Source organism: Ursus arctos, unplaced genomic scaffold (genome assembly GCF_023065955.2).
Source record: "Ursus arctos isolate Adak ecotype North America unplaced genomic scaffold, UrsArc2.0 scaffold_7, whole genome shotgun sequence".
Classification (NCBI taxonomy): Eukaryota; Metazoa; Chordata; class Mammalia; order Carnivora; family Ursidae; genus Ursus; species Ursus arctos.
In genome coordinates this window covers 24,676,729-24,691,806 of record NW_026623089.1, presented here as the reverse complement: position 1 = coordinate 24,691,806, position 15,078 = coordinate 24,676,729, and the positions used below count along the sequence as shown (strand labels likewise).

General features: G+C 56.9%; 1 protein-coding gene across 6 annotated transcripts in view; it reads left to right on the top strand.

The window, feature by feature from the left end:
* NEURL1 (neuralized E3 ubiquitin protein ligase 1) overlaps positions 1-15,078 on the top strand; it is a 76,918-nt gene that overhangs the window by 35,463 nt on the left and 26,377 nt on the right. The window contains exons 1-2 of one of the 6 annotated variants that reach the window (XM_026494042.4): positions 8,289-8,636; positions 14,256-14,309. The exons of 1 other annotated variant lie outside the window; for it this stretch is intronic. In XM_026494042.4, the coding sequence (XP_026349827.3) occupies positions 8,603-8,636; positions 14,256-14,309 (88 nt within the window). In that variant the 5' untranslated portion in view covers positions 8,289-8,602. Of the gene's footprint in view, positions 1-8,288; positions 8,637-10,491; positions 10,668-14,255; positions 14,405-15,078 lie in introns of those variants that run through there. 4 more of the 6 variants (XM_026494044.4, XM_044382088.3, XM_044382084.3 and 1 more) reach the window with 4 other exon arrangements.

Here is a 15,078-nt window from a genome sequence, read left to right as displayed (position 1 = left end):
TCTGCAGCTGGCGTGCAGTGTCTGCTGTGCTCTGGGGCAGCGCCCCTGGGGGGTGGGCACAGGGCTGGCCTAGTTCAGTGGCTGGACCTCAGCTTAGTCCCTCACTTCTGCTCCTGTTTCAGAGCCAAGCTGAGCCCCTCTACTGCTGAAAAGCACCTGCCATTTCCTTTGTCTTTTCAGAGCATTTGTGTCTCAGAGCCTGAGAGACCTGGTGCCTCCTTGCATTCATCCACACTTCCCCTTGGGACGTGTGGGGTGGGTCCAGACCCTGGTGGGGGCGCGTGCTTCCATGTACAGCAGGGACACCTGCTGAAGTCCAGAGGCAGCTGACATTGAGATCAGCAATTTTTACATCCGTGCCTGCACTCACCCTGGGCCCCTCCGACGGACACCGTGTTTATTTAATCGAAGGGGACTTTTCTCAGGGCAGCACTGTGTCGTAGACAAAGCCCCAGAGCCCGGACTCCTGAGTCTGAGATCTAGGTTCTGGGCCAGCTGTGGCACTTTCTGGCTTTGGCAGTTCATTTCCATCTCCTTGAGCCTGTTTTTCTATCTCTTAAACGGATGAGTGTCTGCCCTTTGGTACCAAATTTTTTGCAAATCTAGTAAGATTTCGGTGAAAACCATGAGCTGGGTCATATTCCAAGAGGCCACATGGCAGAGAGGCCTGCGCTTGCACTCTGGTGTCTGGTGACTGTGCACGGAAATCCCAGCCTCTCTGCATGTTAGCTGTGTGACTGGGCCAGCCTCTCTGAGCGTCCATTTCCCCATGTAGGGTACTGAGTTCCGGTGCTTGCCTTTGCCTGCCCAGAGCAGGTGTTTCAGGTTGCTGGCACCAGATGTGATTTTCTTAATTGACTTGGGTACTTGTTTGTCTTAATTCCTGCCTAATTTGTATAGGAGGGAGAGGTGCTGGGACCCCTGCTGAAGGGATAAAGGCTCTTTAGGGGAGCCAGGTCGGAGATCACGGTGGGCGGTGGGAGGCAGCTAGGCCTGCTGGGACGAAGGAGCTCTGAGGGGCAGAGGCCTCCCGGGCAGCTGGAAAAGCACCTCTGATAGAGGCCTCTCTCTTGGGCTGGGATTCTGAGGCCGTGGGCCTCACCTGCTCACGATAGCCCCTGGGACTCAGCTCATTCTCTCCGCTCTGCTGAGTGGCTTCCTAGATACTAGCCTCACTCCTGCACCCTGATCTGGCCTGTGTGGTCACCAGGCGGGTCCTCACTGAGACCAGACCCGTTATTGTTTGCTTGGATCCTCGGCCCACCCTCCCGGGAGGTGCGCCCTGCAGTGCTTGTGAGCCTTGGCTCTGGAGGCCCCTGACCTGAGGGCAGATGCCACTCCACCCTTTCCCACCCTGTGCCCCAGTTTCTCATCTGTAAGGTGCGTGCTGCTCTGCCTCCCACACTGTTCTGTGCACACTACGTGTGTGAACTCCCGACCCGCCTCCCCCCGACCCCCACGCCCGCCCGGCCGCAGCCCTACTGAGGCAGGCACTATTATCATCAACCCCATTTTCAGAAGAGGAAATAGATCCCCAGTCGGTGTGAGAACCAGGATTTGAATCCAGGCGGCCTGCTCCAGAGCCTGCTCTCAACCACCACCTGTGAAGCCGCCTAGTGTAGACGCATGCTCTGAAGTGTGGCAGTGAGCAGCATTTAGTGCTGTCAGATCACTGGGATCTGGTGGCCCGCGGCTGGAGTGCCCCAGCCGCAGGGCCTGGCCCCCGGGGGTCCTGCACCGGCATACTCACCTACGGGCTAGCGCCCAGTGCCGAACCGACTGTTGGAGTGGGTGGTCCCGGCACTGGGCAGGGCCAGGGCACAGAAGCAGAGGGGGGTGCTGAGCCAGCTGTCTGGGTGCTGCCATTCCTCCGAGAGCTGGACCTGGGAGGGGCAGGAAGCAGAAGAGAGGCTGAGAGCAGACTCCTCAGAGGCAGGAGGGTGGGCCAAAGGGGGCCCAGGGGGGCCTCCCAGACTGGGCGTGGCTTCAGCTGGCTGGGGGGCTGGGTACCAGGAGGGGTGGGCGCAGTGAGTTCTGGCTGAGTCATGGGGTCTAAAGGGGTGTGTGTGTGTGTGTGTGTGTGTGTGTGTGTGTGTGAGGGGGAGGGTGGGGGAGGGTGGTCTCTGCCTGCAGAGGAAGGATTTAACCTGCAATCAGCTGCCGGCTTTTCGCATAATCCGGACAGGCCGGGCAGGATCAGTCGGGTGTGTGTACGCGTCTGGGACCCGTGAGGCTCCTGTCTTGCTCCAGCGCATGTGGCCTGTCTCCTGTGTCACCTCGGGTCTCATCTCTCTGCCTCACCTCCCCCCGAAATGTCTCATTGTCTGCGCTTCCTCACCCTCCTCAGCCGAGTTATAATTGGGGGAGCACCTTACGAATTCAGGCCCCGGTCATTTATCACGTGTGATCACTGGGACAAGAAGCGGCTTCAAGTTTAAAATCGTTGCACGCCTGAACAGAAACAGCACTGCCTAGGGCACGATGTTGGCCCCGCTTCCCAGTACCCTACCGGCACGCAGCACTCTGAGGTGGTATTTGCATTCCGGGCACGTGTGTGACCAGGTGTGTAAAGCCCCCGCCAGGGCCGCGTGCAGGGGAGCGGCGCCGAGGTAGTGGTGCCAACTCGAGGGGAGGGTGGTCCTGTCCTTCTTTTCCTTGGCGTAACGTTTATACTTCGTGCTGTACTCATACCCTGCATCCTGCGTGTCTCCTCTGTGAGGCTGGGGCAGCGACCTTCGCCCCTCCAGGTACTACCTGGATCCCTGAGCTCTCTGGGTCTCTGAATAACAACATCGACAGCAATAGTTACTATTACTGGTTGAGCCAAGCGAGGGGCCTTGGAGAAGCTCAGTAGCTCACCCAGTCATGTGGTGGTAGAGCCTGCCTGTCTCAGCTCCCAGCCTGCACAGGGGTGGGGTGGGCCCATCCATCCACCCTCCGTGGCCGGTGACAGAAGTCTTATCACAGGCAAATGTTTGCTTCCCGGTAGGGGCTCTGTGGGTGTGGGCTCTGTCTGGCACACTCTGTCCTGGGATTTGAAACCTGGTTTCTTCCTTGTCCAGTCCTTTCTGCCTGCCCTGGACGGTGACCCCTCCGTCTGGTCCAGGCTGGCCGGGCAGGCCCGGGGAAGCAGGCGGAGGTGTGTCTGTGCCTTGCAGGGTCTGAGAAAGGGCTGCTTGGCGCTGGGCCCAGGGTCTGGGAGGGGCGGCCAACTCCAGGCTGTTTTCTCAGATTCCCTTTCAGTTTCCACCCCCGCCTCTGCACCTGTTGTGTTCCCATCATCCTGGGCGGCTGGCAGCTGTCACTGCTGGGGCACCTGTCCCAGCCCCAGAGGACGTCCTATAGACTCCCTGGCCCTGGTTTCTCGGCAGCCCAAGGCTCATGCTCTCTGTCTGTGTCCCTGTGTGTTCTTATCCTCTTCTCCATGCACATTGGTCTCTCTCGCACTCTTGTCCTGATTTCGGGCATGGGAAGAAGCTTTAGGGTGGGGCTCCCTGCTCCCCGTTCTCCAGCGCCAGGCCTAGTCTAATAGGGTCGGGAGGAAGGCCTTGGTAGGTTGGCCTTACGCCTCAAATGCCAGGTGACTCATCAGCTCAATCAAATTATCCCTTGTTCTTGACGAAAAAGATATTATAGCAACCAGGAACTGCCTCCCAGTTCCTCCCCAGCAGGGCCGCCTCCCCTTTCTCACCTCTCTTTATGGACCTCTCCAGACCTGAGGCCCCTGTGCCTCCGCCTCTTAAAGAGAAGTTACCCCTCTCCTTGTCCACTCTTGTCTTCCATGCCTTTGGATGCCCTGACGCATATGTTAAGTAACAGAAGACATTAAACCTGAGTTTAAGTCCTCCTTATTCTCTACCTACTGTGTGCCCATTGGAAAGTCAACAACTTATGCGGCCTCATTTGCTACACCTGTAAAATGGACACATTACTTCTTGGCCTTCCTGAAGCCAGTGGCTGGACCCGGAGCTTTCTTGAGGCTCCTTCCCTTCAGGGATCTTGCAGTCTATGATTGTGATGGTTTCTACTGTCCAGTGAATTTGTTCCATGTTTGGTTCTGTATTTGCTAGGTCTGCCCTCCACTTTAAGTTCTGAGAGGTCAGGCAGGTTCACCTCGGGATGTGGGTGCTGGGCCTTGGGGGACATGAATGAGGAAGGACTTGGTGAGGCCAAGACGGCACCCAAGAGGAAAGAGGAGCAGGCAGAAAGAAATCAGAAGACAGAGAGATGGCAGGGAGAGGAGGGTCTCAGGAGCTGAGTGGGTTCAGAGAGCTGAGGGGGTGGTGGTTCCCTGAAGCCAGAGAGCGGATGCAGCAGGGGGCTAGTGGAAAGGGAGGGGGTTCTTTCTGAAGATTGGCAGGGTTTCTGCCACACCAAATTGCTCCCCCCGGGCACATCTAGCCCTGCCTTCTGCCTGTGGGCTCTAAAGCATTGCAGCCCCCATGCAGGTCATGGACATGTCTATTTTCTGCAAGATTTCTAGGATGGTCTCTCCTGCTAGCAGACAAGAAGTCCAGTCTTATGCCAGTCCACAGTCTCCCCACCTTCATTTAAGCTCCACGCTGGGTTGTCTCCCCTCTGTTCATTGGAAATCTCCTAGGCCCTGCCTCCCAATAGAATTCCTTAAGGAGAAGGTCTGTTGTTTCCTTGTCTTCTCTTTCCCAGGTAAGAGGAGCACCTGCCCTTTGACCTTTTCTGGGTGAAGCATGAGTTTTGATGCAGGCCCGTCTGGGTTTGAGCCCCAGCTTTTCTTGCCTTCCACGTAGCCTCTCTGAGCTCAGTTTTATAGCCTGCAAGATGGGCATGACTCTAATCCCACAGGGATGTTGTGGGGAATAGGTAATTTGTGTGTGAGAGATACGTATCATGGTGCCTGGCACACAGTAAGTGTTCAAAACACGGTAGCATTTATAGCCTCTGCTGTAGATTTGCTTATAGCTTCTCCATTCCTGTTCACATCCTTTCCACCCCTTCACGTCCCCTTTCACGTCCTTTGTGGCCAGAGAACAGAACACTGAAATAATTCAGTCAGAGCCAAAGGAACTGCATTCCTTGATCCCAGCATGGCTTCTGCTTGGCTTCTGAAGGGAGCCAGTTGGGTCTTGCTCACCAGTGGGTCCATCATGGGCACTCTGCGGATGCTTGATGAGTGAATGAATGATGTAGGCCAGTGGTTCTCTCACCCATTTAGAAACAGAAGCCTTTGGCCAAATGAAATTTTATGTGATGCCCAATGAATGAAACTGAGAAGGGCTTAGAGCTGGCTGCTGCTTCATCTGCGGAGGCCTGGCCCCCCGCTCTGGGGTGGCGGTAGGGGCCCCCTCAGACCCAGGACGCTGCCACTTCCTATTTAAATTGGGGAAGTGGATCGTAGGAAGCAGGACCCAGGTCTGCCAGGAAACCCCCTCAGACAATGGTGCTGTAAAGGCCGGGGGCCACCCAGGCACCTCCCAGTCCACTGGGAGTGGCCAGAGGGAGGGCCACCACCCACCTGAAGGACTTCACTCGGTCCCCATTCCTGCCTGTTACTGACCCCCAGTCCTGCTTCCAGAAAATGACATGAACTCAGTTCCGTTTCCGGAGATCTTCCCTGAGCGCTTGCTCCATGCCGGCACGATGCTAGGCCAGAGAGGAATGAGGGCAAGTCGGGTCCGGCCTGCCCGTGCTCACCCTGCTGCTCTCTCCCCCTGCACCCTTTCTTCCTCCACGCATTCTCCACACCAGATGGCAGAATGACCTTTTAGAAATGCAGGTCTGGTCTTGCTGCCTCTCTGCTGAACTCTATTAGAGGTCCCTTGCTGCTCTCAGAAAAAGGGCCAGAGTCTTCACCCTGCTCTTCAAGGCCCTCCTGGAGTGTCCTTTGACCATCTCTGCCTGCCACTGGAAGATTTCCCCTGGCTCCTGCTGCTGTCCCTGCTCCAGGCGTGCCAACCCTGCTTCTTGAATGTGTGGGCGTCCTCCAGCCACAGGGCCTTTGGACATGTTGTGCTCACTCTGGAGCTCGCTCTCTTCAAAGCCACCTCCACAGCACATGGACATACCTACTTACCCTTCACCTTTGCTTTTCAGGAAAGCCTGCCTTGAGCCTCCCCGAGAGCCCTGCTCCTTCCTTTCAGCACAGTTCTCTAGGATTGTGATGATAGGTTCCTTAGTGAGACTACTTGATCAATACGTTTCCCTCTGGCCTGCAAGTTCTCGAGGGCCAGGGCCTGTCTGCTGTTATCATCCCTTGCATCCCCAGCCTCGTGGCTGACACACAGTAGGTGCTCATAAATGTTGGGGAGGTTGCAGTGCTGAGTCGCACCGCAGCTAGGCACGGCCGTCTCTGGTAGGGCGGAGTGAGGTGAGGGTTGGGAGAGGCATGCCTTGGGCTCCCGGAAAGATAAGCTCCAAGAAGGGGGACTCAGCCTACCCCCAGGGCCCCAGGAAGGCTTCCCAGAAGACGTGTTCCCAGTGCTCAGGGAGTGGGAAGACTGGGGGGGGGCACCATGTGAAAGGGGTTAGTTGGGAAGGGCCCAGGCAGGTGCCTTAGGAGGCAGGCAGGATGAGGGGGGTGGACTCTGCTGCTGCAAGAACAGCCTCTGGAGCGGCCTCTTTTTGCTTTGGTTTCCTCATCTGTAAAATGGGCATAAGAATGCAACTTATCCCTTAGAATTGTCATGGGGATTGAATAAGTTAGTGTATGTAACGTGCTTAGAACTGCCTGGCGCACAGTCAGTCCTGTGTTTGCTGTTATTATGATTATTTGTCCCACAAAAGGAGTTTAGGTTATCTCCTCTCTGTGAGACTTTGACTTAGCTTCCTTCCCCAGAGGAACTGGGTGCGTGCGCCCCGGAGCGTGTGGGTCCGAGCACCCGGGACCACGCACCGCCACGAGCACAATGTGCCGGTAGGAAGGGGCAGCCTTCTGTGGATTGGGGGTCATTGCTTATCCCAGGGAGAAGGCTCAGCCATGCCTCTGCTCTGGTAGGAGGATTAGCATGCTGGGTCTGTGGACACTGACCCAGGGCCCGCCTGGCCCTCTGGCTGATGACCCCAGGTCAGGCCTGAAAGCCCCTCCCCCAGACCTCCTCAGGGGTGGCAACAGCAGGGTGTCAAGGTGAAGGCTCAGAGCCCAGCACAGCCCTTTGTAGTGTGGAGGCCTCTGAGTCCCATCTGATACGGGGCAGCCCCTGCCTTTGCCATAGCTCCTTCCCCAGCCCTCAAGCCTCCGCCCACTGGCCTTCCCTCCCCACCCAGATCTTTCCCTGGGAACCCAGATCCCTGAGCCTGAGGACTGGGTCCTGGGCCAGGGCCTGCGAGAGGCCCCTGTCCTGTAGAGAGCCTGCAAAGGGTGATGAACTGGGAGATTATCTCACAGACCCAGGCTCGAGTCCTGGCTCTGCCTCTGACCTGGTGGGTCACGCACGTCATGCAATTTCCGGAGCCTTTCAGAGCCTCAACTTACTTTTCTGTAAAACGGACCTACCAGTAGCCTCTGCCATCTGGAGTAGAAACGAGAGTGCATGCGGTGCCTGACTTCCCTGAGTCTGGTGGGCAGTAGGCGGCTCAGTGTGCATAACGGTGATGCTTCTGAGAGCCCGCGTTGGGCTTGTACGTGTGATGTGGCGCAGACAGGTGGTGCCGTCTCTGTGTGTCGGGGTGAGCTTGTATATGTTACGATTAAAGGGGTGGTGTTTCGGGGGATCCCTGGATCCCCTGGGTTTGCTTCCCAGCCCTGCCACTTTCTAGGTTGGTAACCTCTCTCGGTCTCACTTTCCTCATCTGTGAGATAATAAAAATCATGGTACTTATTGATAATAACAATAATACTGACCTCTTCATTCAGCCAGTGAGGACAGAAGGGGTTAATTCTCCTGAAGCATTTGCCGTAGAGCCTGGAAGAAGATCGAAGCCATGTTAGCTGTTTGTTAGTAAGCTCCACTAGCTGGAGTGTAAGCCCCTTGAGGATCGGACAGTGTGTGTTTTGCTCACCATGGTCCCCTCATTGTCTTTGTCCAAGGTCTGCATGTAGTAGGTGCCTAATGGCACGTGGATGGCTGCAAGCCCGGGTGGCTGGTGAGGCTGTGTGCGCGCGGGTATCTGTGATGAAGTGTGTGATGGGGAATGAGCATGTGTGTGTGCGCATGTGTGTGCATGCGTGTGTGTGTGTGTGTGTGTGTGTCTGCTCTGGCTGGGGCATCTCCAGTGCTTTCTGGAGCTCGGCTATTTCAGGAAGCCTCCAGTCTCCTCCTCCTTATGTAAATAAACATGACAGATCCCATTGCCTGTACCAGTGCGGGGCGGTGGGGGAGGCTCTGGGAGTGGGTGGGAGCCGGAGGCGGCGAGCAGGGCCGGAGGGGTGTGCTTGCGTGTGCGTGAGTGCGTGCGCGTGTGTGCGTGTGTGTGTGTGTGTGTGTGTGTGTGGGGCTGGCCTCGCGGGCAGGCAGCCGTGTGCAGGAGGGAGTTCGTGGGGACGCGGGAGGGGCGGGCTCGCCCTGCCATGCCGGCTGCCGGCCGCGGGGGAGGAGGAGGGGCAGGAGGAGGGGAGCTGGCGGCCAGGGTGGCTTGGTGAGGAGGCCAGCTGGCCAAACGAAGGTGGCCGTGCTGCCCGCTGACCGCGATGGGGGGACAGATCACCCGGAGCACCCTCCACGGTAAGGCCCCAGCTGATGCCAGGGGGTCTGCCCATTCCCAGCCTGGGGACCACCTGGGAGGCTGGGGCCCAGGGGCCCTTGGGCAAGGGCAGGATCATCCCCCTGCCTCTTTACTCCTTGGTGGGCTGTGGAGCCATGGGAGGGGGTGCCTCTGGGTGGTTGGCACTGGGGTGGGGGAGAGCAAGAGGGGCTGGGGAAAGCGGGAAGCAGTGGGCTTTCCTTGGTAGCCAGCAGAGGTCAGGCAGCTGAGTCTCCCCGCAAAGTCTTGTTGTCCTCTTACCTTCCCGGGTGCTGACCAGCCCCCACACGGGATGTGAGGTCCTGGGTGTCCATATCCTCCTCTCCTAGAACTGAGGCAAACCATAGGTAGACAGCTGGGGGGACCTGTTTGTAGGTCCTGGAATGCAGGCCACAGAGGTCAGCGCCGTGTTCCATGATGGGCACATGGAGAGATGTATGGGCACACGTGTGTGTGCGTGAGTGCGTGTGTGGGTGTCTGTGCTCACAAGGGTGCATTCGAGGTGTCTGTGGGTGTGTACCTGTGTCTGCTTATGCCTCAACATCCAGATGTGCAAGTGATAGCCCCCCAAGTTGCCTGACTTCAGTTCTCAAAGTGTGTGTTCTGTGGGGGAGGCCAGTGAACTCCTGACCCCTGGGTTCACATCCACGGTCAGACAGACGGCCGCAGGCAGGTGAAGGGGTGGCAGGGACACGGCACTGGCTCCCTACTTGCAGAGCTGCTGCTCGCCCGGGCTCCTGGCCCCTCCATCTGCCTGGCTCAGGCGCCGTGGTCTTGGGAGTAACATGGCCGATGTGGCACCAGACCCAGAAGGGAAAGACTTCCCAGGGACTTGTTTTGTCATCGCTGGGCCCCAGGAGCTGGGCTTTCTGTACAAACCGGCTGGGGCCAGAACAGTGTGGGCTGACCTTGGGCAGTCCCTGCCACACTTCCCTGTGTCCCCTGCTCCCCCCTCAGACAGGGCAATCGGAGATGGGCAGCCTCCATCTGCTGAGTCCAGTGGGCACTAAAGAACTGGGCGAGGCCCAGGAGGGAGGGAGGGTGGTGGCAGAAGTGATTGGGAAGCTGTGGCTGGGACTGGTGACCAGGTGGCTTCTCCCTTCCAGGCTCTGGACTTTGAGAGAGTAATTTCTAATTAAAAAAGAAAAAGGCAGGAAAGGAGACATGGGAAAAGCAAATCATTGGCTCTCTTAAAAGGAAATAAATTTTGTCCTAGGCCTGGAGGGCTAAGTGACAGATGGAAGGTCCTGGAAGACACATAATCCGGAGCCGGCCAGTGGCCTGGGCCTTGGCCCGAGACTCGGACTGGGCTGACCTGGGCCTGGCCCTGCGTGTCCATGGGGCGGGGGCTCCTCTCAGGGCTCATTGGCCCCAGCAGAGCCTGTTGGCAGAGGGGTGGAGCAGACTGGCATTTTCCACTGGAAGCAGACTTGGTCAAGCCTGTGGCCTGGGAAGGACAGAGAGGCCCTCAGAGCAGGCCCAGGACGTAGCACACTGTCCTCCAGCTGGCCTGGAGCGGAGGCTTCAGAGGGGAGTGAGGACCGTGAGACCACCCCAGACAGCACAGGGCCTTCAAGAGTACCTGCTCCAGGGCCCTCAAGAGTACCTGCTCCAGGGCCCGTAGATACGTGTTATAGTGAGGGCAAGTGTCTTCCTGAGCCTTGGTTTTCTCGTCTGTTAATGGGGCTGATGGTAGTGCCCTCCTCATAGGACTATTGTGAGGATTGCTTAAGAGGGTGTGAGAAATGAACACGGAGAACCACAAGGGCTTGGAAAAGCATTCTGAGGCCAGAGTCGTAGTCCCTCCCTCTGCCCCCGGGACAGGAGGATACTTGGGTGGGCCGAGGACTCTAGGAGCTGGGCATCCAGGCTGGGTGGACCTTCGCGAACGCTAATCAAATGCCTCATCTGCTTTGCCCTCCTTCCCTCCCCTGCCTTCAGCCGGGACCCCACTCCTTAGGCTGGGCCTCCCGCCAAGCTGGCCCTAGCCCCTGCCTCAACCTACCATCAACGTGAGTAGGAGAGGGGAGTTGGGGGTTGTGGAGAAGGCGTCTTTGCCTGTGTCACATGGGCCTTTAGCTGGAACCTGTGTGTGCCCGTCCTCACACGTCCTGCCCACATCCACAGCTGCTCATGCCCGCACCCATGCACTGGCTGCCTCCGTGGCTCTGGTTTTGCCTCTTTCCGGGGGGGGGGGGTGGGTTTGGGGGAGAAGTGGGAGATACAAGGGTATGGCTCCTTCCCAGGGGCGCTCTCAGCCCACAGCCTGACTCCCTGGGAATACTTACATAGTTCTCAATTGTATTTTCACTGTGGGCCTTGGGATTTGGGTTTGGTGCGCACTGAAGATTTTGGATGGCTAGGTGACAGAGATGAGGGGGCTGTGACAGAGAGTGACCCCAGACTGTGTGTGTGTGTATGGGGGTGGTTTCTAGCAGTGTGTTTGTGGACATGTTTTGGCTGCCGGTGTTTCTGGTGTCTGCAGATGGTGTATCTGTGTTTGGGCCTCTGTGTGTGTGTGTACCGTGTGACGTGTACCGTGTGATGTGTACCTATCTACTATTTAAGGGATTTCGTGTCGTGTCTGCGTTTCCGTATGTGGGCAGCCACGTTTGTGTTACTTTGTGCGTGGCGCATGTCCTTGTTATTCTGTGATAGATGTCAGTGTTTGCATGAGAGGGGCGTGTGCGTGAGTGAGTGTGTGAGTGTGTGTGAGTGTGTGTGTGTGTGTGTGTGTGTCTGTGTGTGAGGGCTGGTGGTGAGGAGTCAGGCTCCTCTGGGACCAGCCTGGCAGGAGACCCATGGGAGAAATTAATCCCCATTTGGAAAATGGTTTCGGCAGTTACATGCTTGATGTCTTTCATCGGGCAGATTTCCAGAGCTGCTCCCAGTCTTGAGGGCAGGATGGGGGGGGGTGGAGTGCACAGAAGGAGGCAGCAGCCATACTGAGAGGCCTCCCCTCCCCGGACCTCCCCTGCCCTCCCCTCTTCTTTCTTTGCCTTCCCCCTTTACCTCCGTCAGTGCTCCCCCACCGGCAAGGGTAGGCCCGGGGCTGAGGGGTTGATGTGCGGACGGCACACACATATTCCCTCAGACATATGTGGCACCCCCAGCCTGGTCTCTGGACCAGCAAATCCTAGATGCTGGGGTGCACCGACTTGCGAGTTGGTCCCCAATTCTGTCCGTTCACAGAGAGGGAAGCTGTGGCCCAGAAGGGGAAATGGTGGGCTGAGGTCATGGAGCTGGTGCTCAGGGGGAAAGTCAGGCCTTGCCCCTTCTGCAGCTGGCTCCCCACTTCTCCTTCTCAGGTTCCTTAACAGGCAGCAGGGGAAAGGGCGTCCCATGGCCTTATGAGACCTGGGATTAGCGCAGAGGGAGCTGTGGGTCTCCTGGCCGCAGCTCTGGAGGCTTAGGCCAAGGTGAGCGTGCAGGTGTGGTGGCTTAGCTCGAGATCCTCTTGTTCTCTTAACCCAGCTCTGTGCCTGGCCCCCAGTGGGCACCCAGCGGATTCTTGGTCATTGAGTAAGAGGGAAGAGTGAGGGGTAGAGGCTCTTTGTGGCTGGGCCATGTGGCAGTTGGAGCTGCAGGTGGCCTGGGGGACAGGTGGGATGGAGCCGTCAAGGACAGCTTTGGAGGATGTGAGACCTGAGCTGGACGGTGAAGCCAGGCAAGGCTAGAAAGGAAGGGGACGGTGGGGCAGGTGTTCTTGGTGAGAGTTTGAATCTGGATCCCCCGGCTGTGTGACTTTGGGTCAGTTCCTTCATCCGTACATTGTCCTCTTCTGTACATTGGGGATGGTAAGGTTTACCCTGAAGGGTGGTAGAAAGGATTAAGTGAGCTCACGGGCATTAAGTAAACCTGTGCGTAGCAAACACCCTGTGAATGGCTGTGCTTCTATGAAGGTTTCCGTGGAGGCTCCTCCTGGCCTTGGTATGTTCGTATGCACACGCACATGCACCTGGCCGCCTCCAGGGACCAAGAGTTTCTCTGCCTCCTCCAGCCCTGATGGGTCTTGTGTCCACCATCAGGCACACCCTCTGGTTGTGTGTGTGCACACATGTACACGTGCATGAGTGTGGATCTGTGTAAGGGAAGCTAAGTGTGATGGTCTGTGTGGCGTATGGATTTATGTGACCGAGCCATGCTCCCCACCACCCTTCAGTCTCTCGGCCTGGCCTGGGGGCTTTGGGGAGGTGCTGGGAAGGCAGGGGCCCAGAGCTGAACCCGGAATAGTTATCATCTGGAATCCCCTTATGGAATCTTGGGGTAGGATCAGGGAGGGGGAAGAGGAGGGCTGGTCCCCTCCCAGCAATGAGGCTATGGGGAGGCACAACTGTATGCACATGTGGCTGTTGGAAATGTCAGATTGGGAGGTCACAGGGTGAGTGGGAGCTGGAGGCTCAGTGTGTGCAGATTAACTTGGTGATGAAGGTGCTGACCTTGCCCACTCCCTGCTGTCCTCCTTCACCCAGCTCGTCATCATGGATTCGTGCAGTCTTCCAGGGAGCAGCAGGGCCTGCTGTATGCATAGCTGGGGCCCCAGGGGAGATGAGAGGCCTAACATGGCCCCTGACCCTGAATCACAAAGGTGGATATACGTGGTGACTGCGGTGGGCGTGGAGAAACCAACTAGAGGGGATCAGAGGATTCATGTAGCAGAGAGGGGACTAGCATGCTGGCCAGTGAGGTGGGGCTCCCTGAGGGCGGCTGCAGTGTGTTCCCTGAATTCAGAACCCAGAGCTGCCACTTGCCAGCTATGTGACCTTGGGCAAGTTATTACCTCTCAGAGCCTCTGTTTCCTCATCTATGAAGTGGGACTAACTGATACTGTATTGTTGCAGAGCACGTCTGTTGTACAGCAAATCACCCCAAAACTTAGTGGTTTAAACAACAAACATTTCATTATCTCAGTTTCTGTGGGTCAGGAATCTTGACACAGTTTAGCTAGGTACCTCCTGCTTAATGTCTCTTGGGAGGTTACAGTCAAGTTGTTGGCTGGGGCTGTGGTCTCATCTGAGAGCTCGTCTGGAGGGGGATCCATATCTGAGCTTACTCATGTGGTTATCGGCCATCCTTGGTCCCTCGCCACACTGGCTTCTGCACAGGGTTACCTCACCACATGGCAGCTGGCTTCCTCCGAGACAGAAACCCAAAAGAGACAAGAGAAAGTAACCAAGATGGAGGCTGAAGGCTTTTGATACCGAGTCTTGGGCATGACATCCCATTACTTCAGCTGTATTCCATTCATTAGAAGCTAGCTGCTAGGTCTACTCCACACGCAAAGGGACAGAATTGCCACAGGGGATGACTGCCAGGAGGGGGAAGTGGGGATCACTGGGGCCATCTTGGAGCCTGCTTCCTCCAGACACCCGCTTTGCAGGGACTAGGAGGGTGAGGTGAGGTCGCATGTGAAGGGCATCTGATGCAGTATTTGACACCAAAGAAAGAATTAACTCTCATGACCGTCCTTTTCGCCTTTTCCTGCAGGCAAGTGGGGAGCTGTTGCAGGTTCTTAGGCATGCGGTGTGGGTGGGATCCTGGTGCTGGGCAGTGAAGGAAGCTGTCCTTTTTAGTCCTCTCTTTCTCTGGTTTCTCCACAGGACACCAGAAAGGGCAAGGCACAGAGTGGGTACTCGCTGGACACTTGCCAGTTGGTCAGTGGATTGAAGACTTGAACAGTGGCAGTTCATTCAACAACTCGTACTGAGCACCCGCTCTGTGCTCTGAGCGAGGCACTGGGGAAAGAGAAGTAAAAAAGACAAGAGTTTCTGTCCCCGGGAGGCTCAGGGTCCATCAGGGAGACAAACACAAATAACCCTGCAGCCTTTCATTGCCAGAAAGCTACACCACAGAGCACAGAATATGATCCGAGTGGCTCTCTTCTCAACCATTCTGGGTGTGGAGAAGACGGATCAGTGTCCTGCATACAGTGGGCATCTCAGGGCCTTTGCGCTGAATTCTGCGGAGGAAGCAGAGTTGAGAGAGGCTGCTTGGGTGCTGGAGGCTCTGTTAGGGGTGTGTGGGTGGAGTCCCTGGGAGTCTATAGCAGGGCCCTGAACCTGGTCCGGGGCCAGAGAGACTTCTGGGAGAAAGTGGGCTTTAAAATCAAGGTCTGAAGGATGAGTGAGAGAAATGCAGGTATATAGGTGGGAAGGACAGAAAGATTCCCAGCAGAGAAGTGGGCTTGGACCAAGCCTGGAGGGAAGAGGCACATGAGGGAAGTGGGCCCCTTTAAGGACCCCGAGAAGGTCACATCTGCCCTGTTTTACAATCGTCTCTCTCACTGAGGCCCCCTCCCCACCTGCTTTCCCACCCTTCAAACTGGCTCCCACCGTCTTTACCCCAGAGAGAGAGCCCTGTTCAGTGCATGCATATAAGCTAGTCTAAATGAGGACTACCCTGGCAATCCAGGATTAGAGTGTT